The 26729-nt window shown below is 48.6% G+C and overlaps 3 protein-coding genes across 3 annotated transcripts; 1 reads left to right on the top strand and 2 right to left on the bottom strand.

Moving 5' to 3' along the window:
* Positions 1 to 3795: 3795 nt before the first annotated feature.
* Positions 3796 to 4587, bottom strand: NDUFB2 (NADH:ubiquinone oxidoreductase subunit B2). The gene is made up of 4 exons (XM_032201209.1): positions 4485 to 4587; positions 4259 to 4403; positions 4039 to 4130; positions 3796 to 3884 (listed from the first exon to the last, which is right to left on the bottom strand). The coding sequence occupies exons 1-3, from the start codon at positions 4571 to 4573 to the stop codon at positions 4056 to 4058; spliced, it is 309 nt and encodes a 102-aa protein (XP_032057100.1). The 5' UTR covers positions 4574 to 4587; the 3' UTR covers positions 3796 to 3884; positions 4039 to 4055.
* Positions 4588 to 5264: 677 nt separating this feature from the next.
* On the top strand, positions 5265 to 14980 carry LOC116486768 (trichohyalin-like). Its single transcript, XM_032183264.1, has 9 exons — positions 5265 to 5347; positions 5532 to 5709; positions 6637 to 6865; positions 7427 to 7995; positions 8878 to 9022; positions 9666 to 9910; positions 10946 to 11109; positions 11834 to 12083; positions 12885 to 14980. Exons 1-9 carry the CDS (start codon positions 5265 to 5267, stop codon positions 13107 to 13109), a joined length of 2088 nt encoding a protein of 695 aa, XP_032039155.1. The 3' UTR covers positions 13110 to 14980.
* An 801-nt stretch (positions 14981 to 15781) lies between these two features.
* ADCK2 (aarF domain containing kinase 2) lies at positions 15782 to 25795 on the bottom strand. Its single transcript, XM_032201196.1, has 8 exons — positions 24872 to 25795; positions 23936 to 24082; positions 22182 to 22310; positions 21801 to 21896; positions 19751 to 20002; positions 18557 to 18685; positions 18203 to 18256; positions 15782 to 16948 (listed from the first exon to the last, which is right to left on the bottom strand). The coding sequence occupies exons 1-8, from the start codon at positions 25793 to 25795 to the stop codon at positions 16805 to 16807; spliced, it is 1875 nt and encodes a 624-aa protein (XP_032057087.1). The 3' UTR covers positions 15782 to 16804.
* Positions 25796 to 26729: the final 934 nt, after the last annotated feature.

The following is a 26729-nucleotide window of genomic DNA, read 5'->3' as shown; positions in this document are numbered from 1 at the left end:
ATCCCCCCAAAAGTCTTGCAGTTTGCCAAATGATCATGTGCCTTCGCAACCTACCAAGTACAACAGAATGTAAACCAGGTGCTTTCGAACTAGAGCCGTGGCTTTGGTTTACTTCTGATGCAGTAGTCTTGTATATAGCTGTTAATATAGGTAGGCACTGGGGAGCTGGTGAACTTCTGTAAAGGAGCGAGGAGAGCAGAGAGCATTCCCCAAAACACCTGCAGTCATCTCAGAGCTAGGGACTGAAGGATGCTGATTCAGGTACAGTAAACCTGCTACTTGAAACCTGCTCTGCTGAAAATTGAGTGAGGTTCATTTAATCTAAATACATAAACCCTCCTCCCCCTCCAAAGACACCAAGATAGTGTCAAAAAAAGGTAATGTAAAGCTTTGGGTTACACTATCATGACATCTTGGAATGAGACGGTGGATGAAAAGTGAGAACTAGATTAGGAGAAATCGATGGCTAGTACTCCTGTAATCAAAGGCCACGTGTATCAGGTTGTACAGTGAACTCCCTGGCCTGGAAAGCGCGATTAATTTTGCTGTATGGAATATCATCAGGTTTCCTTAGCTCTTCCTCAGGCCTCTCGCAGTTCCCCAGCAATGCACAGTTCCTGCACGTTAGCCCTGGGCGATGGTGGGTGTCGTGTCGGCGCAGGGACAGCCAGCGTGTGCCGGTTTGCTCAAGTTTCAGTCTGGTTACAGAGGCTTCTGGCAGTACCTACGCACGAGTGTCCAGAAGGACAAAAGAATGGCTTTTGGTGTTAGTGCTTTTTCTTTCGCAGATCTTTCCCTTTTCTTTTTTGGTGCGCGATTTTGGACATAACTGTAAATCTCAGTTATGTCTAAATGCACAGTTCGTGCAAATATTTGGCTGATTTTAACTTGGTTTTGTCCCTCTTAGAAATCAAAGTATATTTAAAAAAAAAAAAAAAAGTTTTACTAACATTGCAGGAACTATCTGGAATCCTTTTACCAACTGCAAATTCTGCACTAAAAGTAACAAGAGTTGGGAGGGTTGTCTTTTTTTGAGTACAAAATCACAAAAGTCATTTCCCTGCTTTGCCAAGAGAAGGGAGCTGATGGGAGCGCTCAGGAGCTGCTGAACTACCTGGGCGTGAGCTTTATGGCGTGGCAGCAGCGGTGTGCTCAGCTCATCCCGTCTCCTTCAGAGGAGCCGTGGCCTGTGCAGACATTTAGCCCAGCGTACCGCGTTGGCAGCAGCTGTACTTGAGAATAAGCCCTGGGTGACAGTGTTTTACTTCTCAGTGAAACAGAAAAGCAAAGGATGACGTGTTCTTTTTTTCAGTTGGGTTTGAAAAATGGCTCATTTTGGGTTTGCTAAATGTCATTCCGTGTTGCATTTGTGTGATCACCCTACTTGAAAAGAAAATCTGTGTGTGTGTTTGGGAGTGTCATGGAACGTTTTAGAAGAGATGAGGCCCACCACCTGGGCACAGACGTTGGGTCTGGGGGGCGAAATGGACCAAACTCGGGTGTCGGGTTATTTTGGGACGGTGGGAGATTGTGAGGGCATAACTTAAATTAACTCTGTCTAAAATAAAACGTAAGTGCAATAAATGTGCTTTTTTATTCAAAGCTGTGAACCTTTAGGGGGGGGGGAAAAAAAGGAAAGAAAAAAAAATGCACATCATTCCTCCGTGAGCCTCGTGTCCTACCTGCCTCCCCTTCCTCCCCCCTCTCCGCACTCCTCAACTGACAGAAACCTGCCAGTGGCCGACCTGCATGTGTTGGCGACCCAGATCACACCACGGCTTTTTCCCCACTCTCACCTGTTGGGACCGGGGAGAAGTCCTGCCCCTAAAACTCCCCTGGGAGCCGGCCCATCAGGGCTCCACGCTATCCCCACTTCACCCCCCAGCCGCAACTCCCCACCCCGTGTCCCATCTCCCGAGGGTCTCCCAGGGCTTGGCAGATGGCACATTTTTCTTCAGCAGTTGCAAAAAGTAATCAGTCATCGGCTGCCCCACTGGGTCCCTTTTTCCCCCCGTGTCAGCACACACATGCAGACTGGCCACTGTTGCCTTGTGTGACGCTGCCTTGTTCGGAAGGAGCAGGTGCACCCGTTTGCAATCAGCCCTGCACAAGTTGCACTCTCTCTTTCTTCCTCGAGTGCGCGCAGCTTTTCCTGGGTGAGGAAAGGTGCACCAGGCTGGGGGGCTTCCCCGGGAGGCTTAACGCATGGGCGAGTGATGGAAAGTGGAGCACTCGGTCATCAGACCCCACGGGGGCGTAAGAAAGGACTGGCTCGTTTAAAGTTTATAGACAAAGAGATCTATATCCTTTAAACTTGATTATTTTTATATATAGTCAAGACAATGGCATTACCTCATAATACAGAGGCTCGTTTATGAGAGGCAAAGTCGTAAGGAGAGGATAAGGGAAATTTATATACAGATTTGATTTCTTTTTTTGTTTGTTTCTTAGTGCAATGACGTGTATGTCCCAACAACTTAAACTCTGTGCTAACACAACATTCCTTTCAGCTGTATTCTCTTTGACCACCGGAGGTTTGCAAGGGGCTTATGACTGCAAAGTAGAAGGTCCAGTCTGATTACTTAAAAAAAAAAAAAAAAAAAACACAAAAAAAAATTGTGTTAGTAGATTTCCATAGCTGCTTTTTAAAATCTTACAATGGAGTAATTGTTTTGAAACTTGTATTTATTTTTTAATTCATAACAAAATGTTTATTTTCAGTTTTCTGTTACGTATAGGTCATGGCAACTCCCCTTCTTTCCCTCTCATGTTTCCCCTGTAATTGCCAATACAACTTACTTTTCTTGTTTGTTCCTTCCCCCCTTTACTTTTGTTGTCCCTTCATTTGTATTTTGGAGTTTTTCTCATGTAAATTTGTACAATGGGAAATATTGTCCAGTTTGGTTAGAGAGCATGGAGACTTAAAACATAATAAAATTTGATAGCTGAATTCAGATTGAAGAAAACTATTTCTGTGTAAAGTTATTTAAAGAACTCTGTATTATATAAAAGGCAAAAAGTTCTATGTACTTGATGTGAATATGAGAATACTGCTATAATAAAGATTGACTGCATGGAAAAGTCTGAAGGAGGTGGTTTGTCATGGAATTCGCAACTTGGCCTCTCAACAGAGTTCCAGAGGTGCAGCCAGGGTCACTCAGCGCGAGTGAAAAGGTAACTTCAGAATTAGCTTTTAGACAAACAAAACTTTTAAACAGTTACTTTAGAATATAACTCTGTGCCCAGAGAGAAACCCGCCTCCCTTTGCCTTTCTTATGCTGGCCTGTTTCTTCCTCGAAAGCTGTGCTCAGCACTTTTACCTTCAGAGAGGGTTTCACTTCACAATGCTTATCCTGAACTCTGGTCGTAGGTTCTGGTTCAGAATTTCCCCCTCACTCCGGGGAAAGCTTGGCACAAGTTGGCCTCTCTTTAAGAGAGCTGCTTCTGCTCCTACAGAAACTGTTACTCCAAGATGGGAGGAGCCTCAGGGCAGGTTTTGTTGGAAGAAATTTCAGCAAAAGGTCTTTCCAATTAGTTCCTCTGCTGTTCTAACAGAGGAATTTTACTCCCCATCACCCCTTTTAGCGTCTGGCAGACGTTTAGTGAGAGGGTTTGTACCTGCTGTGCATTCGTGCAAGTTCTACCTCACCCTCCAGCTGTGGCCCTGCCACCTCAGTGCCCAGGGGGGTGTGTTATTCATTAAGCAAAGATCACAGGGGCTCGTCAGGCCCACGTGCCCCACCTCTAGAGCTGCAGGGCAGCTCTCCAGAAGCTCCACAGCACCCACAAACAAAGCATGGTTTAACTTAGACTCTCTTTTATTGAAACCTGGACAGAAGAGACAGAGGAGACTTCATTCCAGGGATTGCTTCGGTTCCGCAGACCTGCAAACGAGAGAAGAGGCTCCAGAGAAACTCTCTGACAGTTGTCTCACGGCGGAGGCAGGAGGAGAGCCCTCAGCGGATCCCCTGCTGCCTCCAGGGGCCGGTTTCCCCGATCCCTGCGGAGAAACCCCCCGAGGGCCGTGCCGGGCCGTACCGCGGTGCTGCCGGCTCCTACTCCGCGTCGTCCGGGGGGATGCCGAGCTCCTCGTCCGTCCAGGCCGCGGGGTCGGGATATGGGAAGTGGCCCTGCAGCCATGTCGCGAGGCGCTGTCACGACACGGCGGGCCCCCCACCCCCCCCCCCCCCCCTTTTTTTTTTTTTTTTTTTTTTTTTTTATCCCCTCGTTATTCCCGCCGCGGCCGCGGCGCACCCACCAGCACCATGTCGGAGCTGTGCCACATGTGCCACAGGATCCAGAACCACATCAGCCCGCTCAGCATCTCGCTGCGCACCGCCTGCGCCCGCGTCAGCTCCGGGAACTGCCGGTACCGCGGCTCGATGTGCACCCCGCCGCCCGCACTGCAACGAGCGCCTCGCTCACGGACCCGGACCGACCCGGCCGGCTCACCCCAGCCCGTCCCAGCCCCGTTCCCCACTCACTGCCGCCGCCCGATCCCGGTCCTGATGCCGGTCCCGGTGCCCCCGGCCCGCAGCAGCCGCCCCGCGCAGCGCCCCAGCGACGCCAACATGGCGGCGGCACGGCCCGGCCCCGCTCCCCACAAGGTCACCGCACCGCGCCTCAGCGCCGGCCGGCACCAACGCACCACCGGGGGGGGGGACGGGGGGAATTTCCTGCTCCTCGGGGCTGGCTCCGGGCACGGAGGGCAAAAAGAAAGCAGCGAAGCCGCCTCCGCAATTCAAGTACTCTCTATAAGAGTACAGAGAGAGGAACGGGTGTTGGATGTTAGGGAAGGGCTGAGGGAACAGCCGCTGCTCCCCCCCGGAGTGCCCAGTTGGTTCAGCCCGAGGTGCCCGGTCGCGTAGCAACGGTGCGCGCTGAGGGGAGCTGAGGGGAGCTGAGGGGAACCGGGGGGCGCTGAGGGGAGCCGGGGCCGGGGGAGCTCCGGGGCCGCGGCGAACGGCGGGCAGGGAGCCCCGAGGAGGAGCCCGGATAAGGCGGGGAGGTCCCCGCAGCGCTCAGGCTGCCCCTGGGTGCTGCTGAGGGGCGCAGCCCGGCAGGGAGCGGCGCTCGGTGCCGGCTGAGCCCACCCCTGCCCGGCTCCTGCGCCCGTCGCTCACCGCCCGGCTCGCGCTTGCTGGGAGAATCACGCTGGAAAGTGAACTTCAGTTTCAAAAACACTGCTCCTGCTTAGGGATCCGAGTGTTCAGAAGCCCTGCTCGTGTTCTTCTTCCGCCTCCTTCCCCCTCCAGACAGGCTCCATGCCCATCCCGTATGCGCAGTGCTGTCACTCGGCTAATAAAGATCATTTTGGCTCTGAGCTGCCAGGATGGCCCCTGACACAGTAAGTTCAAGAGCTGTAGGTGGGTCACTGGTAATGCAGGGAACTAAAAAAGCTTGGAAACAAAGACAGCTGGGCAGGGCAGGGGCGGGCTGGTGGGATCCCACATCAGTTTAGTTTGTTTCCAAGTTTAGTTTGTTGCAGAAGTTCCACCACCACAGTCTTTAACTGGATTTGTTTCCTACAGCTTTCCTGTTTGCGCCTGGAACCCAGATTCCCTTTGCATGCCCTCGGTATCCTCAGAAAAAAGGAATTTCGTTCATCCATCCTCAGAGGCTTCCAGTTTCCTGAGGGGGGCTCGTGTGCTGGCAAGGAGAGAGGCCGATGGCTACTATTACCTGGGCCACGTTGCACAAGAGGTGAAGGTAGCTATTCGCTGGGAAACGTGCCTGTAAAGCGCTCTGCCTGGGCTCCCTGTGGCTTTTCTCCTGTCCTTCCCGTGCCTCACCATGGCTCTGCTGTGGGGCGGCTCTCCTGTGAGCCTGCACACTTTGTGACCGCAGCTCTCTCCCCACACCCTGCTTTCATCTTCTCTTTGTGATCATGACTGGCTGCTTACTGGGAAGAGTCCTGCACGCAGAAGCAGCCTGGAAATCAATCAGTTTCAGGGGTTCTGAGACAAACTAAGCAGGCCCTTCATATCCCTCTTGTCTGCTTTCACTGTGCAGCCTAGCTTTCTTTAAAAATCCAGTCCATTTCCCAGCTCAGGGGCTAGTTAAATAAATGGTGATGCCAGTATAGCTGCGTGGGGTGGAACAGGTGTTGGCCAACAGCATCATTTGTGTAAGGGCTCTCACGGACCTGCAGAGAAGGCTGAGATTTTCACAGTAGAATCTGCCCCAAACCCATTGCTGGAGGCTTAAAGTACTCGAATTTGTGGCAGCTATGGCTTTTTACTGACTTTTTACTGGTTTCCTGTCCTTTTGATGACGATGTAACTAGCTGCATCACATGTAGCAGCTTCATTTGGCTATTTGGGTGGATGGTTTTCCTGGCAAGGCTCTTTCTTAGGATGCTGACCGTGCCCATCTGAGCCAGGTAAGCCTACTAAATTCCAAGTCCAAAAGGAAAGGAAGAGAGTGGCTGTCAAGCCCCTTCAGCCCCAGCTTTTTAATTACTTTAAAGTCCGACATGGACACGGTACAGTGAAAAACCTGGTGGAGGAGGACAACAGCCTTCACAGGTCACGTTCTGCTTCCTGGAATTTCTGCCATTTCCCTCTCAGCACTTGTGTTTGGCTGTTAATTGGCCCCAGATGTCTGTCTTGCAGACTGCATGCTTTACTCCTGTAGGGCTCAAGGGAACGCTTTGTAATCGAGTTTGACAGAAGTCGTGCTCTGAAAGGCAAGGTGGAGCTTCGCCTGCAGGAAACGCCTCTCTACGACATCCTCCACTACGAAGATGCCAGGCGACAGCCACTCGCTCCAGGAGACAGGGTCCTGGCACCATGGGAGCCTAAAGCTGAGCGGTTTGGCCCAGGCACTGTGCTAAAGGTTATGGAGAACAAGGAGGCACACTCAGGTACGAGGTATTGGCTTCCCAATCAGTGCTAAACTCACCACAGCTGCTGGCTGTGATACAGAGAGGAGAGAACAGCCTCAGCCATGGAGAATTCACCACCTGCTGCTTGGTTTCTCTTCCTTGTCTTGTTGTTGGCCCAGGCATCCTGTTCCTTTTCAGTGCTAGAATTAACACCGCCCCAGAATTAGCCTTTGTTTTGTTCTGTGAGTGGGAACGTCCTAAAAAAACAAGGTGGGCTTGTTGGGAGGGGTGGGGTCATCTCATCAACACAAGGAGAAAAATGCTCCTGGCCCTCATGAGTTTCACCTGATAATCTCTTAGTCTAGTGTCCAGCTTTGGCAGGATGAAATCCTGGCTCGCTCTGGCTAGCAAGAGCTTTGTCATCTTTTGCCTCTTCAGAGGAAACTCAAAAGGACAAATTCTAAACCTTTACAGAAAAAGTCACGTAAGGTGCTACAAAATTGTAACTGGTGCTGCTCCTTTATTTGCTGGTTTCTAAGAGATGCATCACACGGGTTGCCGTGTTTCTAATGCCTTTTCCCTTTTTTCGAATGTGCTCAGCACAAAATCGGCAGGGAGTGCTTGTCAGTTTCTGGAACGGGCAGACCAAGGAGGTGCCTCCTGCCCAAGCCCTGCGCATCCCCCTGCCCCTCAGCGAGCGCATCATCCTGGAACTGCAGATGCCTCTGGCGGCCAGGCAGATGGTGGTGGAGTCCAGCTGGGATTACCCCTACGTCGTGACACCGGGTTACAGACCTTCAGGGTGTCGCAGACAGGGTCACTCCGCTCTGCAGTGCTGCCCAAGGGGCCTGTGTTCAGCTCAGCCCTGTGCTACGTGCAGCTGTAGGTGCGCCTCGCTTCCCCGCTGCTGCCTGGCAGCCTGCGAACACCCTCAGCCCCCAGAGCACAAAGTGCAGCGAGAAGATGCCTTCGTGCCAGGAGCAAGCTTCGCTAAAGAAGAGCTCAGCAGGAAAATAGAAGAGCAGCTGTCTGAAGTGAGGATTTCCTCTTCGGGAAGCGTTTCCAGAGAGGAAGAGAAAAAGGAAGAGAAGAGATTGAAGGCAGAAAATGCTCCAAAAGATGCTGAGTCTTGTTTGGAGGAGGACAAGGAGGTTTTAGATCCTAAGAAGGTAAAAAGTGCTTCATGCTGTCTCTTAACATGGAGTTTGCTATTGTATAATTTCTAGTTTGTTACCTTACCTTTTCTGCTCTTGGTACCAAAAAATTACAATAGGTCTTGGGTGTGCCCCTTGTGTATGCCTGCTAAAGAATGGAGACTCTCTGACTTTACTCCCCCTTGTCCTCCTAATCCTTTGATCTGGGGAAGAGCTAGAAGCTGTCATTCTTTATCACTGGCTGGAGCGGACTCCTAAAACCTCTTCCACAGATGCAGGACCTGAGAAGTGTTGCGTAGCCCAGCTCCTCTCTGTAAAAGCAAGAAAAAGTGTCAGAAAAAAGGCTTCATGCTGAATAAGGATTCCAGTAAGGATTCCTCAACACCAGGGCAGTCCCTGGCATAATTCTGTTACAATATTTCTCAACCATGGCAGAGGCATCACCCCTGTGAATCAAAGGCCTTTTGTGATCCTTCGTAGTTGTTGTTGTGCGTGTGAGCAGGGTGCTGGGCGAGGGTCAGCAAGGAGGAAGTTCACCTGTACCAGTTACTGCCAAGTTTTCTTCTACTGCTCTGCAAGGGTTTCGATGTGTATTTTTGGCATGTGCCTGGAAAGCTGTCTTCCTGCCAGAGCTCCTCTGGCCTGATCTCTCTGTACCACTTTAGACCCTCCAAGGCAGTAGTACTGCCATTTTTTAGGTCATTTTAAGATGTGGAGAAAATCAAAAAGTTATCAGAAACTACTTAAGAGTTTTTTATTTCTTCAGTAAAGAACTCCCATGTGCTTTTTTTCTTTCTCAAACTTGAGTTGCAGCATAACATCTCACACTGCAAGTTCACAAAACCAACTTTTTCCTTATCAGGCCTGGATTACGATTGCATTTCTCCTTGTTTCTAGAGTCCCCAGAGGGAGCCAGCTCACGTTACTATGGTTGATGCTGCTGTCAGCATGGACAGCTGGCTATCAGAGGCAGTCCGCGAGGAGGAAGCAGGCAGCAGACAGCAGGACGCTGAAACTGACGCTCATTTTAAACACAAACACGGTACTGAAATCGTAGCTGTTTTATCCAAATATAAAAATGGCTAAAAAAAAAAAAAAAAATGCAGCGGGCCAGCATGTTCTATGGCCATAGTTCTTGATGCATCAAAAGAGAATGTCGTAATGCCGTGCTGCGTACAGCCAGCCTAATGCAGTACGTAGCTGTTAGTGGCAGCTTGGGTTGAGAAGCTGTTCGTCTTTCTCTCAAGATGGAAGTCTTACATATTTTTATAATATGTAAGACATATTTTTCCTGTCTCTCAGTAGGAATTAGAGCTCAGGCTTTGCAGTGTCAAGAAATGTATTAGTGTTGGGTGTCTCACAGCACTGGCAGAAGATGCTTGTGTCTGTTTGCAAAATGCCACAAAAACAAACCTTAAACTGAGTAGCTGTGAGTGTCGTCAATGGTCTTGTGTTAAAGTGATCCTGTAAAAAATCTGGGTTGATGGCAAAGGTAAGCTTGTTTTTTGAATGCTGGGACCTGATCTGGGGAGACTAAGAAACGTCTCTATCAGAGGAAAATGTTGATACTTAGTTATAAAAGTCTTGCTTGAACGTATTTTATGTGAAAAGACTTTTTCTCTATTACCTGCTTTCTTTTAAGTTACCTATAATTTCATATATCCCTGCTCTAATTTATCTAACAGGCCTTTTTGAGTCCAGAGAGGCAGAAGCTCCAATCCAGCCTTCCCGAAGGAGCCATTCCCTGGGAAGCAGTGCTTTGGGTCCTTTCAGGCGACAGAGTTTCTTTGACCGAGTGAATCAATCACTGGAGAGAGACAGGCTGGCCATTGAGTCAGCTCTGCGTGTACAGAGGCCACACAGCACCTCCAGTGCGCGGGCTAGGGGATCCACAAACCTCCTGCATCTTCTAAAAGACAAAAGCATTACGGTAAGTACTTGTCCACACAAGTTTTTGGCTATTAGGATTGGGTGATTTGTTTATGTAAAGTGAGAGTATACTCTCATTTGATCTTTCTCAAAGGATTTTACTGGGGAAAAAAAAAAAAAGTATATATATATATATATATGCACATGTAAAATAATGGCTATAATGCATAACTAGAAACATAAAGTTTCCACTTGGGGGTCAGTGATGGACAGGGCACTTCTGGTATTTGTGCTCTGCTCTTCTGATTTTTTTTTATTATTATTTTATTTTAGAGGTAATCTTTCCTAAATTATCCTTCCAACCAACTCTGTTGGATAGGAAATAATTCTTAATCTCTTACAGATCCTGAGAGGAAAAAAGAGAAAGTCTAGCTAACCAGTTGAATTTCGTGTCAGGGAATGCACGTCAGGGCTGGGGTGGAACCTCAAGTCTCCTGATCCTTAGGCCAGTCCTTACCTGTAGATAACACTATTTGTTCATCTCCCACCTATGAAACACCTTGGATTTTTTTTCTTTGATCTTTCCCACCTCAAGCCATTAATTACAAACCACTCACAGGGTGCAATTTTGCAAAGAACAGTAACACGCTGAAGAACAAAGGTTCTTCTTATGCCTAGGAAGTCGCTGATTTCTCTTAAGCTGATCTTTGTCAAAATGCTATGTGAGTCTGCCAGGAACAGTGATAATAAGGCAGTGGACATTGTTTGAAGGTCCTGTAGGGTTTCCCAGCTCATGATATTGGAGATGTCCTCCAGAAAGACCTGGAAGGAGAGGTTATGTTTTCAGAAGAGTGGCTAATGGCAAGAGCATGCTAATTGTTGCTGGGAGTAGAAGGGAGAATGCATGTGAGAGAGCAAAACACTGTGTGGAAGCTCTGTTTTTGCTCTAAACATCTCTAGCAACATAACTAGAATGCATGTCTAAGTACTGGTGATGTTTCCTGCTCCTTCCCTTATGTAGAGGGAGGCAGATATTTCTTCCTCTAATAAGGTCTGATAAGGAATCCGTAGTACCTACAGGATTTTTTTTTCTTAGAAATCAGTCCTTAACAGTGCATCTCAAGAGAGAAGGAAAGAGATGGACCTCAACAGAGCCAAGATTGAGCACAAAAGGGGGCAACAGGAACAGAGGCAGCAGAAGAGGCAACAGCAGCAAGAAGAAGAAGCTCTCCGACGCCAGCTGCACCGGAACAACCAGAGGTAATACCTAGGAGCTGTTTTATTTTGTTTGCTTTTGCCAACCATCTGACATTTATCCCCACTCTCTATTGATCTCCACTCCTCGGTGCTCTCATTCAGTCTCTGAACATCACGCGTTGGCACGTTATGCTAGAGCCTGCAGAGTGGTCATGATGGTTCGCTAATGGGAATAAAATTAATGTGACTGAGGAGGTACCAATGGACCCATAGCCTTCAGCATTAGCTCGAGGGCAAATTCCCTTCAATCTCATCCTCAGAGCCAGAGACCTTTTGCCTCCCGCACCCCTGCCTCTGGCCCCACAGTCCACTTGCTCTTAGCAGGTCCTTGCCCCCACGACCTTCCTCTTTCCATCTCTTCTCTTGCCCCTGTGGCACCACCACCACCACACAGAGCCACCCAGTTGCCTGGATGTGTCCTACAGCCTTTTGTCCTGCAATCCATTTCCTTGGCTCCTGGTCTTCAGGCCCAAGAACGCAGAACCACACCAGGTTATGTAGTCAAGTGAGCACATGGCTGTAATTAGCTCACATCAGGCACCAGCCCATTTTGGGGTTTTGCCACTTCTGTTTCGGATACAGCCTTAATCTTCATAATGTAATAGAGTCCTGTAATATTAACTGAACACAGATTGCCAGAATATCTGCTTTTCATTTTACGCACTTTTTTTTTTTTTTGATTGCTTTTATTTTCTGAGAAATCTGAGAAAATTTCTTTTGGAAACAGGCAGCGATTGCATCAGAGAATGTTGCAAGGGTTGGAGAAACAGCTGGAGCACGAAGAAAGAGCTTTGCAGCGCACGGCATTGCTTCAAGCAGCGTGGTCGGAGAGGAGCAGGAAGGAATCCTTCTTGTCAGAGGAGGAGAACAGAAAGGCAAGTGAGAGGCTGCAGTCCTTACAGACACGACGATTGCAGAGAGAGAAATTGCTTGCAGAACGCAATGAGAGGAGCTCTGAACAGGAGAAAGAAAGGCTGGTAAGGGCAATTTCAGAGAAGTTTTACCTGTACTACTACCGTGTTTCCAACTGTGGCGCCATCTGGAGTATTTGTCGTTTTGTATCCAATATAATTACATCACCTGGAGATACATCAATGGAACTTTTGAATGTTAACTTTTTCTTTAACATACATACAGATCAAAGATGGGAAGCGAACATTTCTATATCTGTCATAGAAGCAGTCTTTCTGCATGCAAGGAATGCATTTTCACAGGTTATTATATAGAGTCATAGAATGGTTTGGGGTGGAAGGGATCTTAAAGATCATCTAGATCAAATCCTCTGCAGAGGAGAGGTGCTCCAGCCCTCTGGTCAGTGTTGTGCTCCTCCTCTGGGCTCACTCCAACAGCTCCATGTCCTCCTTCTGCTGGGGCCCCAGAGCTGAGCGCAGGGCTCTGGGAGGGGTCTCGGGTAGCGGAGCAGAGGGACAGAATTTCTTCCCTCACCCTGCTGGCCTCGCTGATTTTGGTGCAGCCCAGGGTACAGTTAGTTTTTTGGGCTGCAAGTGCACATTGGTGGATGAAAAATTGGATGTGAACTGGCAATGTCAACAGGTCCTTCTCTGCAGAGCTGCTCTCAATCCGTTTAGCCCCCAGTCCGTGCTGATGTTTGGGACAGCACCTCGCACTGGGCCTTGTTGAACTGCAGGAGTTTCATGTAGGCCCATTTCTCCAGCCTGTCCAGGTGCCTCTTTTCTGAGCTATGCCAGTGATAACTGTAGATGATATTCTGACTAAAAGCTGGCTTTGCAATTGTACGTGTCATTATTTCTACATAGGATCTTCTGAAGAGCAGAATGCAGTCACAGCAGCAAATGCAGAAGCAAGACTCCCAGGAGCAAGACAGGCAACAAAAGCAGCACCAGGCTGCCAAAAGGAAAGTGTTCCAGAACAGACACCATTCACAGGAGAAGGCGCAAAAAGAAGACCAAAAACACTGTGACCTTCAGCAGTACCTCAGGGAACAAAATCTTTTGATGCTCCGGGCATCACTGCTTGCATAAGGAAACAGCAGAGTGGGTAAGCAGGTGCTGATCGGATCACAAACCCCTTCTGCACCTCGATGTACAGCACTGTGCTGCACTCCGGGCGCCTGAGTGCAGCTGTGACAAGTGGAATTAGGACTCATGGAGAAATCTTCTATCTCCCTTTCATTGCAGCCAGCACCCATTTTCAGTGCTCTGTCCCTTACCAATCGTTTTTCCTGGGGTTACTGTTCTGGCCGTTGTGTAGACCCCTGCCTCTGTCAAACTCTTCTTTGGATTTAGGCATATGCAGCAACCCCGCTGAGAGACCCAAATCTGCAACCCAGAGCCACGCTGGCACTGAACATGAAGGTAGCATGGCCATCAGCACAGATTATGTCCCACTGTACAAGCTGGCAGGGGAATTAGATACAGGCCTGAAAAAACTTCCCCTGCTGAATTCCAGGGGCTTTCTGCCCTGCTGTTTCTTCCAGAACAGGGCCAGAAGAGCACATTTGTTAAAGGTCAAGGACAACACAAAATAGAACGCAAAGCTATGTGATGCTGGCATATGACTTACCTTGCTATGTTAACATCACGTGAAATATGGGGAAGGAGAGCTGGAGACCAGCTGGATGAAAAAACAATGTATGTATTAAAACACAACAGAAATATCAACTGACTCTTGCAAGTGTCCCACCGCACGTGAGTTGCAGAGATCCATGGAAAGAAGTCAAGTTGTGCTACTCCTGCCAGAAGTGCTGTGGGTCCAGAGCTGCTGCAGGTGGCAGGGCAGGAGCCCAGTAAGAGGCGAGGTCCTTCAGAAAAGCTGGTAGGACAGCTTGGAACCATCACGCTTGGGCTGCAGGTGAGTGTAGATCCCTCCACTGTCAGTATTCTTCAAAATGTGCAGGCCATTTCCCTAGAGGAAGAATGACTTATAGAAAACCGAGAGGCATAAAGGAAACTTTTTTTGGGGGGAGAGGGAAAACTAGGTGAAAACCTAGTTACCAACAGAGTTGAGGATGCAACTGGCTCCTCACTCCCCTGTTTGAAGTGCACGACTCCCTTTCCTTAGTGAAGTGTGGCGTCAGCCACTCCCAGGGACATGCTGCCACCTTTTCCCCTCCACAGAAAAGAAACATTAAGACGCACCAAGAGATGCTTTTACACAACAGGAAAGGGGAGAAGAGATGTGTTTCTAATACATTGTACGCTGATTAGTGGCAGTGCCTTTGTTCGCAAAGGGGAGGAGGAGGTTATTGTCACATCCTGAAATGCTTTCCCTCTTCCTCATATCATCAGAGATATAAAATACAGCAGCAGTGTCACAGAGAATGTTTTTATCAACTTTGGGTAGCAAACAATGTAATTCACACGGGTATTTAGGAAATGAGAATGGACATGGCACAATTTGCTGAAGCACTCGAAGCTGTATTGAAGGGAGTTTTTATTTTTTAAGGAAGTGTGCTAAGATAAAAAATAATATAAACTTGAAGTACTACCCAGAACCATACTGGATATGAAATTTAAATGCTGTTGCCTGACATTCTGTGTACATACAGAAACGTGTAAAATATCTTCTGGACTATCAGTCAGCAAAGAGTGCAGGTATTATTGCAAAAGGGAGCTCTTTTGAAATTCTGCTTCTTTTGAATGGCCAGCAGTTTCTTAGCACTAAATCTCAGACTGTGTTCCTCCAGCAATAACTGAGAGGTTATGCCTTTAGATTTCCCCCAAAAAATTAAGATTAAGACTAGATCTCTCATCCCAAAGTTTACTGACTGTTCTAAGGTCTTTATGGCTAAAAGGAGTATCTTTAAATTTAGGATCCATAATACACATGAACCATTCTGAGGTTTTTATTAAAAAAAAAAGAAAAGAAAGAGGAACGTAAGTATAAAGTAAAGGTTTTGAGGATTGTTTTTCTGTTGTTTTTTTTTTCACTGAGGTCTGAAAAAATTGCATTTTGCTGCGTATTTGCAAATGCCATGTGAAGCACAGCTCTGCCTCTTAGCCACTGAAGCCTACCATTTGGTTAAGCTCTGTTTAGCCTCTGGATGAAGTTGGATGACGTGCTGTTGGGGAACATGGTGATGGCTGTGCCTAAGACCTGCATAACTGCTGAGAACACAGCACTGCAGAGCGCTGTGCCCAGCCCTTGTGCCAGCTGGGGGGATGCACACTGCTGGGTGAGAGGGGGTCCTGGCCGCACATGGAGCTTGTCTTTAATGTAAACTATAAGGGTTCCTTGACTCTTTTTTTAATGAAGACAGTTGTCCTACTCAAAATCACGTACTGGTTAGGACAATAACGTACCCAGCTATGAGTTTAAGTCTGCCTAGACTTACAAAAACAAGACTAAATCTTAAATGTTACTATTAAACCCTGCTGCTGCTGCTTTTTATCCTCAGTCATTTGGAAATGAAGCATTTAATAATTAAAGTAAATGAAATACACTGAACAGAACTCAACTTATTTTTCAGATTTCAATTATAAATCATTATTTCATAATCACCATTAAACAGCTGATCATCCATGTACGTATTTTCTCTTCTTTGCTTAGCCCTCTGAAACCAGACTACTGCAGCTACCCTGTGTGGCTGCAATTTCATATAAAGCGTATCTGGAAAAATATTTAGTATTATGCTATTTCCAATCATTCATAGACTGTTTCTTACCATAAAAATAAGGCCATAAAATAATTTTAAGAGTACTATTAAAATAATTGACTTGAAAAGCTGTGTATGACTTAACTCATTTGTTGATGACTTTAATTATCCAATTTAAACATTCACAATGTTTTCAGTCCATTAGGAAAATCCTTGGACTCCTTGTTTTGCAAACTACCTGAGGGTGAAAAAAACAAGCACTTGGATATTAGTTCAGGTTTTGAGTTGACTGTGGTGAGAGTTGGGGGGGAGAGGACGGTGTCAGGGGTAGGGAAGTGACAGCAGCAGAGGGAGAGGACAGACTTTTTTTTAAACTTCAACAAAAACCAAGACCAGTACAAATATTCCAAAAAAATATTTTTATTACGGAATTAGTTTTTCTGTTAAGTCAACTATTTTCTTTTGCTGTTCATAATCCAAACTCCTGCAGTATTGTGCTAGAGTATGGGAGTTTGAAAAAAATAATCGGCTGGTCTGTTTTTGTCATCCAAAATGACCAAGAACAGCCCACTCCATGCAGGATCTCAGGACACTTCTACAATAAAAGTAGAAGTTGAAGTACAAAAGACAAAGAGACTTTCTGGCTTTTTTCATCCTGAATTGCTTGCTTAGGTGTCAGAACATCATTTCTCATATCATAGTGACAGATGAGTCAGTAAATTAACTTAAAATATTTCACCTGATTTATTTCAAAAACAAGCCAGCTTGATCACTGAACATCTTTTTAAAGACTTTTAGACCAGTAAAACTATTTTCATCAGGCTGCAGTGGTCTTGCATGCCTGAACTGCATGATATGTCAGTTAAAAACTAGCAGAGCATACTAGCTCGTAGCACCAGGTAATCGTAAGAGTCAGAACTCTCCGTCTGTGAGAAATCTTCCTGGAAGATGAAGGCCTTACAACCATCCCTTGACTGGTGCTTGGAGGCAGCATTAATGGAGAGTAATCACCACATGGCATTTCCCCGAGATGTGTGAGTGTCCTCACCTTCAGCTTCTTTCTGTCAGCTCGCAGGCACCACCGGTAACCCTGCACAGCGAGGGGGCAGCAGCTGCTGGAGTCTACTTGAGGACAGAAGCTGCATTTTTGATGAGCAGTGGTTTAGCTGCCTCTAGGATGTCCAGTTCAGGGTCCAGTGAACGACCAAGACCTTCCAGAACCATAATGGCAAAGATGATGGAAGCAAAATTGCTCTCGAGCTTCACCTAGAACCACAAGAAACTGAATGAACTCAGTGGACCTTTCTTCTGAGCCCATTTCACAGAGGTACCAACTCTGGCTACGCAGAGAGGGAAGGAGAGAAACAGGAGAGAGCTTGTAAGTACATCTGAAACCATGCTGCAACTTCATCATTTGGAGTTTCAGAACACTCTGAAATCCAGCAGCAGGTCCAAAAAGTAACAGTTTCAGGGGAAGTGCCCTAAGGGAACCCAAGAGTTTACTTCTCAGTTCCAAGTAGGGTGATTGTTGTTTTTTTTCCCCACACTGGAGTAGCAGAAGTTTAGGATTCCTCACCACCGCTAACACGGTTATAAACTGCAGCAGGATCCAACCTACCTGAACACACACGGTTGTGTAAGGGGCAGCTCACCTTCTGAAGGGCCACAGAAGAGCTCCCCGTATCATGGACAAAAAGAGCCCTCTGCTCTGCATGGAAACAAACTGGCCCCCAGTTCCCAGTTCTATGATTGTTTTAAGGCATACCAGGGCACCAAGAAGTCATGGAGACGTGAGCAGGAATTGCTTTGTAAGGGCCTCAACTACGTTTCATGTTACTGGAGACCAGCTTAATGAGTCTTAACGACTAAGAGCTCTAACTGAGGAATGTTTACAGGGACCCTTTGCAGGCTGGGTACACCTATGGCTGACAAACAACCTTCTCTCCAGTTCAGGCCACCATAGCTTTGTTGGTTTCCAAGGCTGTTTCCAGCCTTTGGAGCTTGTTCCCAGAAAGTTAGAAGAAAGAATCTCCTTTTTGGGAGCAAATCCTCACCGAGGGCTCTAGCTTACCACTAAAACGGCCTAGTGCTGTTACATAAAGATACATGGAGAAAAGTTCAGGGAAGAAAGTATGCAGTGATATATAAATGGAACCTACATTAGATTTCCTTTTCTACTTCTAAGAGGATTTTAAAAAGATAAAAACTCCATCTTATAGCAACACTTTACTAAACATTTCCCTAATATGTAATATAAAATTCCTTTTAGCTAATAATATCAACCATTAAACATAGTATTATGACAAAATCCAACAAAATAGAAGGCATTTTTTGTAGGATGTGTATCAGGACTTGAGAAATTGCATGCCTAAAACCCTTCAATGCCTTCTGTCAGTCCCTCTCCTTGACATTCATTTCAGAAGTCACAGCCCCCCACTTTGACTGCCCTTCATGATCCCAATACTTCTGCCTCCCCAAATAACTCCCAGCTGCTGAAGGCAGACAGCGAGAGGACCTCACCTTATGGGTCATCAATAATTTAAAGACATTCGAGAGGAGATTTGCCACCTGAAGCTGGAATAGAAAAGGAGAAGTTAACAACTGATCAAAAAAAACTGTGGTCAAGACAGTCAGATGCATGACAGGCAGGATTCTAAGTGTTTGTTAGCATTTAGTGACAACAGCCAACATCAAAGTATGATCCTTTCCACCCTGCCCAAGATGAAGAGTTCAGCATGTGAGGGACTAAAAGCTCCCAGTACTGGTTGGTGGTGCTGAGGGGATCACAGCTGGCCTTTCCACCCAGCCCATTCTGAAAGCAAAGTTGTGCTGAACGACAGGTGCGTGAGGGTGGGAAGCTGTACATGGACTTGCCTTTCCCAGGGCGATGGTGTTCCCCCGGACTTTGGTCACTAGTTCTGCCATTTCGGATTTGAATCGCTCGATATCCTGGCACTGGTTAGCACGGGCATGATGAAGGATCAGTTCTGCCACTCTCTCCCCCTGTGAAACAAGTTAAAAAGAAAAATCAGCAAAACTGCAGCACTGGTGCCAAGCCTGCGGGGAGCTGCACGCTGTTAACCTCTGCTGCGGATTCCTGGAGGAGGCACACTGCAGGGAGAGCTCCCAGGGCCACGCTTCCCATTTCCAGCAACAGGGACACAAACAACAGAAGCAGGTGCAGGAAATGTGGAACTGGTCTAAAAATCTTAGCTGGTATCTGCCAAAGGCCTGCTCTGTTGTTCTTGCAGATCTTGTAAGGGAGGACATAACAAAGATGGTCTCAGATAAAAGTTTAGGGGCAAGGGGGAATAAAGCCACAGGATTAACATTTTCTTCTCAACAGATGAGGTGGTGCAAAGAAGGGCATCTATTAACCCTTCCCTACAGGCTAAGTCCAACCTTCTGTTTGCAAACCATGGAGGAAAGAGCGAGATGATTCTGTACCAGGGCATTTGGCAAAAAAAAGGACAAGGCAGGAGAGGAAGAACCATATCCAAGCTACACTTGTGAGTGGCACTGCAGCTCCTCTTGGATGATGTGGCCCAGGTATGGCAAGGAGATTTGGTGTCAAATTTTTCAGCTGTAGATCACAAATTAACCCAACTTCAGCCATGAAGGCCTTGCAAGAAAACATTGAGAGTTTTTCCTTATCGGCTTAGACGTCTGGCAGTACAGAATGGGCCTGGACACACTGATTTTAGCACTGACTTCTGAGTGTGCTTCAGCAGATTGGACCAAGGTAAAACGTGTCCCTCCTACATGCTGATGGGCCATCCAACCCACAGCTGAGGAACAGCAACACGCCAGTATGAGTACAGATGCTTTTTCTCAAAATGAACAGGACACATTGGCACTGGATTCTCTAGCCTATCTGAGAATATATTTTAAAGTGTGAAGGAGGAGAAAGAGGAGCCCGGCTTCAGCTGAGCATCTCATCCCCGTGCCTGGCATAGCTTCCCAGCTGGCAAGCCTCCTCTCCCCTCCTGAGGAGGATTGTAAGGGGAAACAGAGAGCACTGTGCTTTACCCACTGGGCTGCGTGGCTCTCTCCCTTCCCCAGCCTCACCTGGCCCTGGACCACAGCGGTGAAAACAGCGCGGAAGTTCTGCATGTCGGCGCTCTGCAGCTCCGCCACGATCCCCGCGTCCAGCAGCACCAGGCAGAGCCGCCGCAGGGGCGGCTGCACCTCCACCACCAGCGTGTCGCACAGGTCCACCACGGCCGTCCGCTCCCTGCCACCAGGGCTGGCCTGGGCCGTGCCTTGCACCAGGATGTTCCCGGGGTGCAGGTCGGCGTGCACAAAGTTGTCGACGAAGATCTGGAAGACAGGCAGGTCTCACAGCAGCTGAGCCAACCAAGCCTGCCCGCACCAAACCCCAGGCTAACAGCGTGGGTTTGTTTGTTGCCCTTATTGACACACATCGCCTCAGGCAGCAGCACAGTCAGTGGCTTCTGCTGCAGATCAACCCTGCTCAAATGGGGCGGGTACTACTCGCTCCCCGTGAGTCAGCAGAGCTGGGTGAGGCAACCCTGCACAGCTGCTAGAGGCCAGGTAGAACAGCAACAAGTCCCAGCAGGGAACTCCAGTTCTCTCTGACTATTAACTCTGTGCCCAACGCAGCCTGGTGGGCCTTGCCAAAGAGGACTGGTAAGAACAGACTGTTTGCCACTCACTGGTGCGGGGTTTAGTGCGTGGCTAAGTTTGTCCAGTGCATGTAGTACTTCTCCACCTCTGCTAGCAGTTAGCAGCAGAAAGGGCTAACAAGAGGGCAAGCACAAGGTAATGCTTCTCCACCAACGTTCTTGGCAACCCGAGGCTGCAGGGCTTCATACCCACAGGAGGTTCTCTCTGTATATCTGACAGATTTCTCCCCCTGTGAATTTGTCTAGTTGTCACGTAAATAATTATGGCAATGTGAAAACAGCAGGGTTTTGGGGCACTGCCTGAAAAAGTGACCTCTGTTAATTTTTATGTCCTTATTGTTCTAAGAAACCATAAGCAATAAATCCGTATTTATTCTCTAACACCCATGACTCTATATATCTGCATCATAAACTACTCCGATTTGTCTACTTTTCAGAGCTGAGTCCCAGTTATTTCATCATTCCTGCACAGAAGCCATTCCACACTGGTAGTTGTCCTGGCTGCCTTCCCCTGCACCTTTCTTAGTTCCATTACAGCCCTTGAAATGGAAGATCACGGACAGCGAGGGACTAGAACTGCAGAATATTCTAGACAGGTACTTGTTTTATATACAGCCTTAATGTTTCTTTTCTACTCTTTAATTCTTTTCTACTCCTAAAATCTGGATGGTTTCGCTGCCTTAGCACAGGGTTGCAGTTATCACTGATCCCACCTGACCCTCGCTGCCCGCCTGCTCAGCACTGTGAGGTTCTTTTGCAGCTCCTCCCTGCTAGTTCTCATGGCTTCTCAAAGCCGATTGTGTCACCTCTCAGCACTCCTTTCCAAATCACTTTTGATTATTTGGCAATAGAACAACTAGACAGCCAGAAGTTAAGATGTAAGCTAAACCTGGCTGGGTTTTCTTTGCTCCATATTTAGTTCTGCCTTACAGAAGGTAGTTTTGGAGGAGTGGGCGATAAATAAACAATAACTAGCTGTTTTCCCAGGGAGTCACATCCATAGGATCTGCACAGAGCATGGTATTTGCTAACTACATTGCACTTGGCAGTACACGAATATTCATTAAATGGATCAGTGGGGTTTGTAAGCAGTGCCCTGATCAAATTGCACGGCAGGACCCTGCTGTGTGCAAGCAGCTAAAGAAGCTCTGCACCAAAACCTACAGTGGCGATGCGTCTAGTCCAGGCTTGACTCAGCCCTTTTGTTACACCGCACATGAGGTAGGCGCTCCCTCTGTCATTTCAGCAGCTGCAGTGCCCCAGCAGCCCACGTCCTGGGTTACCGCAATACCTGGCGTCCACGGGCTGGCTCCAAAAGGCACAGCTGTGTCTTTGAGTCCATGGGGAGAAGGGCAGAAGGCGTGGGAAGCAAATAGGTTCTGTTCTCTCTTTAGCCATAGTGCCTTATTACCCCAACTGAATAGCTTCTGCAGGAAAACCACCTTCACTTCCAGCCTCAGCCAAGTGCGTACCATCTTTAGCAGCATGTCCATGCCCATCTTTGCAAGGCTCTGCCGCAGTTCTGTGGCAACCTCTGCATGCAGGTAGCGTGAAATGGGCTCGCTCTCCTGAAATAAAGACAGGGCTGGAGTCAAACACACCCCGCGTCCCGCTTTCACCCGTACCTTCACGTAGGTGAAGAGTTGAGGAAATGCAGTAAGAATGTCTTCTGGGACACACTGTTTACAAACAAAGAGTGGAAGAGACCCTGAAGGAACAACACCAATCTCTTCAAGCAAGTAAGAAAAAACATCCTTCTGCCTGTGAGTGCTTGTTCTCAAAAGACACCTCTTTAGAGTGCTCTCCTAAGCCTTCTCTCTGCTCTCACTCTTCCCGGGCTGTGCAATTCTTACCTCAAACGTTTCCACTAGAACTTCGCTCGTTACCAAAGGGCGAACGGGAGTTGGGAACTTCACAAAATCAACATCTAGGAAATTTTGCCGGAAGCGCTCCAGATTTCTGGCTTCGTAGCGTAAGTCGATCTCAAGGGAAAAAAGAAAAAGCAGGTTGGGAAAGAGGTGCAATTAGATCTTTGGGATCCTCAGTGAGGGTGTTGCTGTGCGGTGCAATGCACAGTACCAGCAAACCTGTTCAGAAAGCCAGAATCAGAACAGAACAAAGAGTGGTGCTTCTAACATGCTTACACCTTTCCTGATGGAAGAGCAGAGCAAGGCTCAGTAATGAACGACCCAGGACCCAGCACCTCAGAAACAGAACCTACTCTTACTATATAGGCAGGGTGTCCCAAAAAAGACCAGGACTACATTATTTTCCAGGTTGAGATGGATCCTGAACCAAAGCTTACTGTCCAAATAGCAAGGCAGGCAGGCAAGGTGGGAGAACTGCAGCCCTAGCCTCACTTTACAGACAGACACGCAAACATAGCGCTAAGAAATTTATTGTAAGACACGCAAAATAATCCACTATGGGAAGCCAGAGCCCCAGCTTCTCAGTGATCCAGTGCCTTGACGCAAGGCCACCTCTCCCTCCAACAACATTCTTGTACCTTCTGCAGTCCACTGCTGCTGCACAAGAACATGGGAGGGAAGATAACCCTGCCTCACCTCAATGGGAAATATCGTAGCAATGCAATGGGAAATATCGTAGGAATATTTCTTGTTCTTTCAAAAAGAATTAAAAACGACAACAGGCCTGAGATGCTCTCCTGGGCACCTCCTAATCCTGAGTCTTCAGAGCATCCAGGAAAAGCTCTGCACCACTTGACTGGTCCCAATGACCCTGAGTCACATCTGAATACAGTGAAAAGCTTACAGCATGAGTTTGCTTGAGTGTATGTCTTGCAATAGAAAAAAGAGTTAAGGTTTTCAAAGGTTTAAAAGAAACTTCAGACTCTACAATCTAGACACAAAAATGAAATTAGCAGATAATGGTTAATTTTAATAGAAATATAGCATTTATTTAGGAAATAAATTTCCCTATATAAATATTTCCCTATTTATATAGGGAAATCTTTGTAAATTTGGTACTAAGGATGTTTCAGTACTGTGTCTTTGTAAGACGTTAGTGAATCAGGACACGTTTTCAGAGCTACTTGTAAAGTTTAACTTTACCAGCACTATGAGTCTGATGATGATACAATATAGACTGTTATTAACTCGTTTAAAACTGTATTAATTATGCTAATATGTACATACCTCTAGGCTAAGAAACACAACCAGTGAGTACAGATTGTAAACATGTACATTAGGACTAAAGAGAAGAAAAAAAAGTCTGAGCACTTGTTCAGAGAGATCCTTTTCCTACAGAGAGGCCTTTCACCACTGTTCACTTGTCCTTCATGGTCCTGCAAAAAGGACTGCAGCAACGTTCATCAGCTGTTCAGGTTTCTTTCTAGAAAACATACTCAGTCTTGAAACAGATTTTTAAATCTAATAAAGATTGTTAAACTTATCTGTTGCTTTGCTTCTTTCATACTGTGAGCACGTCAGGTTTCCTACAGCAACTTTATGTGAGTGATTAATTAAAAAATAAGCAAACTTCACCTAACCCTTTAAAAAGGAGCTGTACAGATGGAGTTAGAGCCAGTCAGAAGCAAGGAAAAGGTCGGGTTTACTTCATTACATAAAGACCATGGCACTGTACATACCTGCTGAAGCATAAGCTTCTCAAATTCCTCCACAATCTCTGTCAAACTGAGCCACTTGAATCCAGGGAGAAGTCCAAGGATGTGGCTACCCATCTTCATGAGAAATAGATCCATCTGCACTTGGTGGACTAGCCCAGGATGCAGGACCTGCACAAGAAAAAATGGTGGCTAGATCAAAACACTGGAAAAACTATAGTCTATTTCGATCAGCTAAAATGATATATTCCAAAAAGACAGCAGCCAGTCTTTAAAACTAGGTGCTAACAAGGCTTCACCAGCTAGTCCTCAGGAGAATTCGTACTTTGCCATGGCTTAAGTCGTAAAGAAACACTTTATGATTTTTCAGATGGAATATTTCTCAGCTGAAGCCCACAGTTTCACCCCATACCATTTTCCATCGCTTTCATTTTCCTGCCCTCTTCCTGCCATGTACTACATGTATTGTTACATCTATTAACATGTAACATTACAGCACCAGGTATTACAGACTAGCATTTGGAACAGCTCAAATGTAAAATTTCTTCAGACAAATGTTGCTGGAAAGAACCGAGCTGTTCCAGATTTCTTCATGTAAAAAGGCTCATTTTCTGAAAAGTGACACCAATATTAATACTCATTCTTTTTATGTGAATTGGGCCTTTGCAGGCATTTCTGGTGCCCAGGCGCCATGCCAAATGGTGCCATGGGCAGGATGTGTACTTGGGTTGTCCAGGCTGGCAAGAATTGGGGCCACTGCTGCCTAGATTACAGCTGGCTGGCACCGGAGCACTGAGAAAAGCCAGGCAGGGAGATGAGCGTCACTTCTGTTGCTCCACCTAGCCCTAGCCAGCCTACTCATCCCCATGGGGGATGAAGTCTTCTTAACATCATTCAGGGTACTCCACTTTGAGATGTCTGCCAGTACAATGTGTGCTACCAGTCCGGTGTACGACTTACTTTAATGGCTACAGGCGTGAGATGTCTGGCTGGTGAAGGGTTTGCGTTGGGGGGCGGTTTGGCCGTCTGCTCCACACACCGTGCTCCGCTCAGGGGGCTCTCAGGGGAGCAGCCCACGGGGCCCAGCTCCTCCTCGCCCCTCTCTTCCCACCTCCCCTCGCTCTTCCTCTTCCTCAGCCACCTGAGGAGGCCCCTGAAGCCCGACACCTGCCAGGCTTCCGAAGCAGACCTCAACTCGGATCGCCAGGCCGGCTCCTGGGTCTGTGCCCCGGCGACAGCCGCCAGGTCAGCGTAGGCTTTATACACCTGCGCCACGCAGCCCGAGCCCACCGGCTCCTGGCTCTGGAACCGGAGGACTCGCCTCCACTCCTCGCCGAACGCCTTCCTCAGCAGCTCGGCCGTGTGGCCCCAGGGGTGCGGGCTGACCTGGACGTGCAGCCTGGCGAACTCCTCGCAGAAAGCCTGCGAGAAGAGGTCCCTGCGGGTGCTGGCCCACTGGCCCAGCTTGACGCACGCCGGCCCCGCCGCCTCGGCCGCCCTGCGCAGCAGCCGCAGCCACAGCGCGCCCAGCGCGGGCCGCAGGCGGCTCAGCGGGTAGAGCAGCAGCAGCGGCCCGAAGCGCAGCAGCAGCCCGCAGCCCCGCAGGCACAGCCGCAGCCACAGCCGCAGCCGCGCCGACACCCCCAGCGCCGCCCGCTCCCGCTCCCCTGCCCACAGCGGCGGCCGCCGCCCGCCCGCGGACACCGGCACCGACACCGGCACCGGCACCGCCAAGGCCACGGCTGCCCAGCGGCCGCCCCGCAGCCCGCCGCGCCCCGCCGCCGCCGCCGCCGCCGCCCCCCAGCCGGGCAGCGCCCCCCGCGCCCCCGCGGCGCGGCCCAGGCGGGGCAGCGGCAGCAGCCGCGCGGCGCCGCCCGCCACCATCGCCCCCCTCCCGCCGCTGCCGGGCCCCGAGCAGGGCGGCGGGGATGGAGGCGGCGCCGCCCCGCCCGTTAAAGGCGCACGGCGGGGCCCCGAGGCTGCGGCTCCGCGCCCGGCCGCCAGGCGGCGCCGCCACACACGGCCGTGCCCACACCCCCAAAATGGCGGCGCCCCCAAATGGCGGCGTTCCCCTCACCCCCCCTCCACAAGTAGCACAAGCATGGCGTGCCCGCGCTGTGAGGTGGCTTGAATCTGCCTCAGGGTTCCTGTTCCAGGGGTTTGGCCACCAAAACGCTTCATGCGACCTCCGCTTCACCGTGGGGTGAAGCTGCTTCCTTCGCCATACTCATGAGGTGTTGGGTCGTTGTATCCATCCAGACCAATAGGATTTTTGTCGTGCCACTAGTTTCTGAGGTGTATTTTTAAAATATCAGCTAATGGGAAGTGGGAGCATGCAAAGGAGCCGTGGCCTGGCTAACGCAACACAGCCACGCTCATGCTGTGTGCAATGGGATGGGGAAGGCAGCTGGTAATCCCGCTGCTGTCGTCCCTGCTGAATGTGGTCTGAGGGGAACTGAAAGAAAGCAGGACGGCTGCTCATGGCTCGTGGATGAAAGCCGAGCCACAGAAGCTTAAAAACTGTCCCACACTGATTCTAGTAGCATCTTACGTAGAAATAAGTCCTGGGCCTTGGTGGGGCACAGACCTTCTTCCTCACACATTCCCTGCTAGTCTGGCCGTGCTGGGAACCCTGGTGGTCCCTGGATGCTCCAGTGTCCTTGTCTCACGGGGTCGGTGCACGTTGGATCTGGGGTGCCAACAAGGGTGAGCTGAGCTCCCCACGGTCTGCTTGGAGGGCCCAAGGGCCAGCAGGCAGGCAGATGCGCAGCCCGGGTAGGCTTCCACTGGCGTGGTTTTGATGGTCAGGAGATGAAAA

Source organism: Aythya fuligula, chromosome 1, assembly GCF_009819795.1.
Source record: "Aythya fuligula isolate bAytFul2 chromosome 1, bAytFul2.pri, whole genome shotgun sequence".
Taxonomy (NCBI): Eukaryota; Metazoa; Chordata; class Aves; order Anseriformes; family Anatidae; genus Aythya; species Aythya fuligula.
Note: the sequence above shows the minus strand (reverse complement) of the source record. Positions and strands in the feature narration are given on the sequence as shown.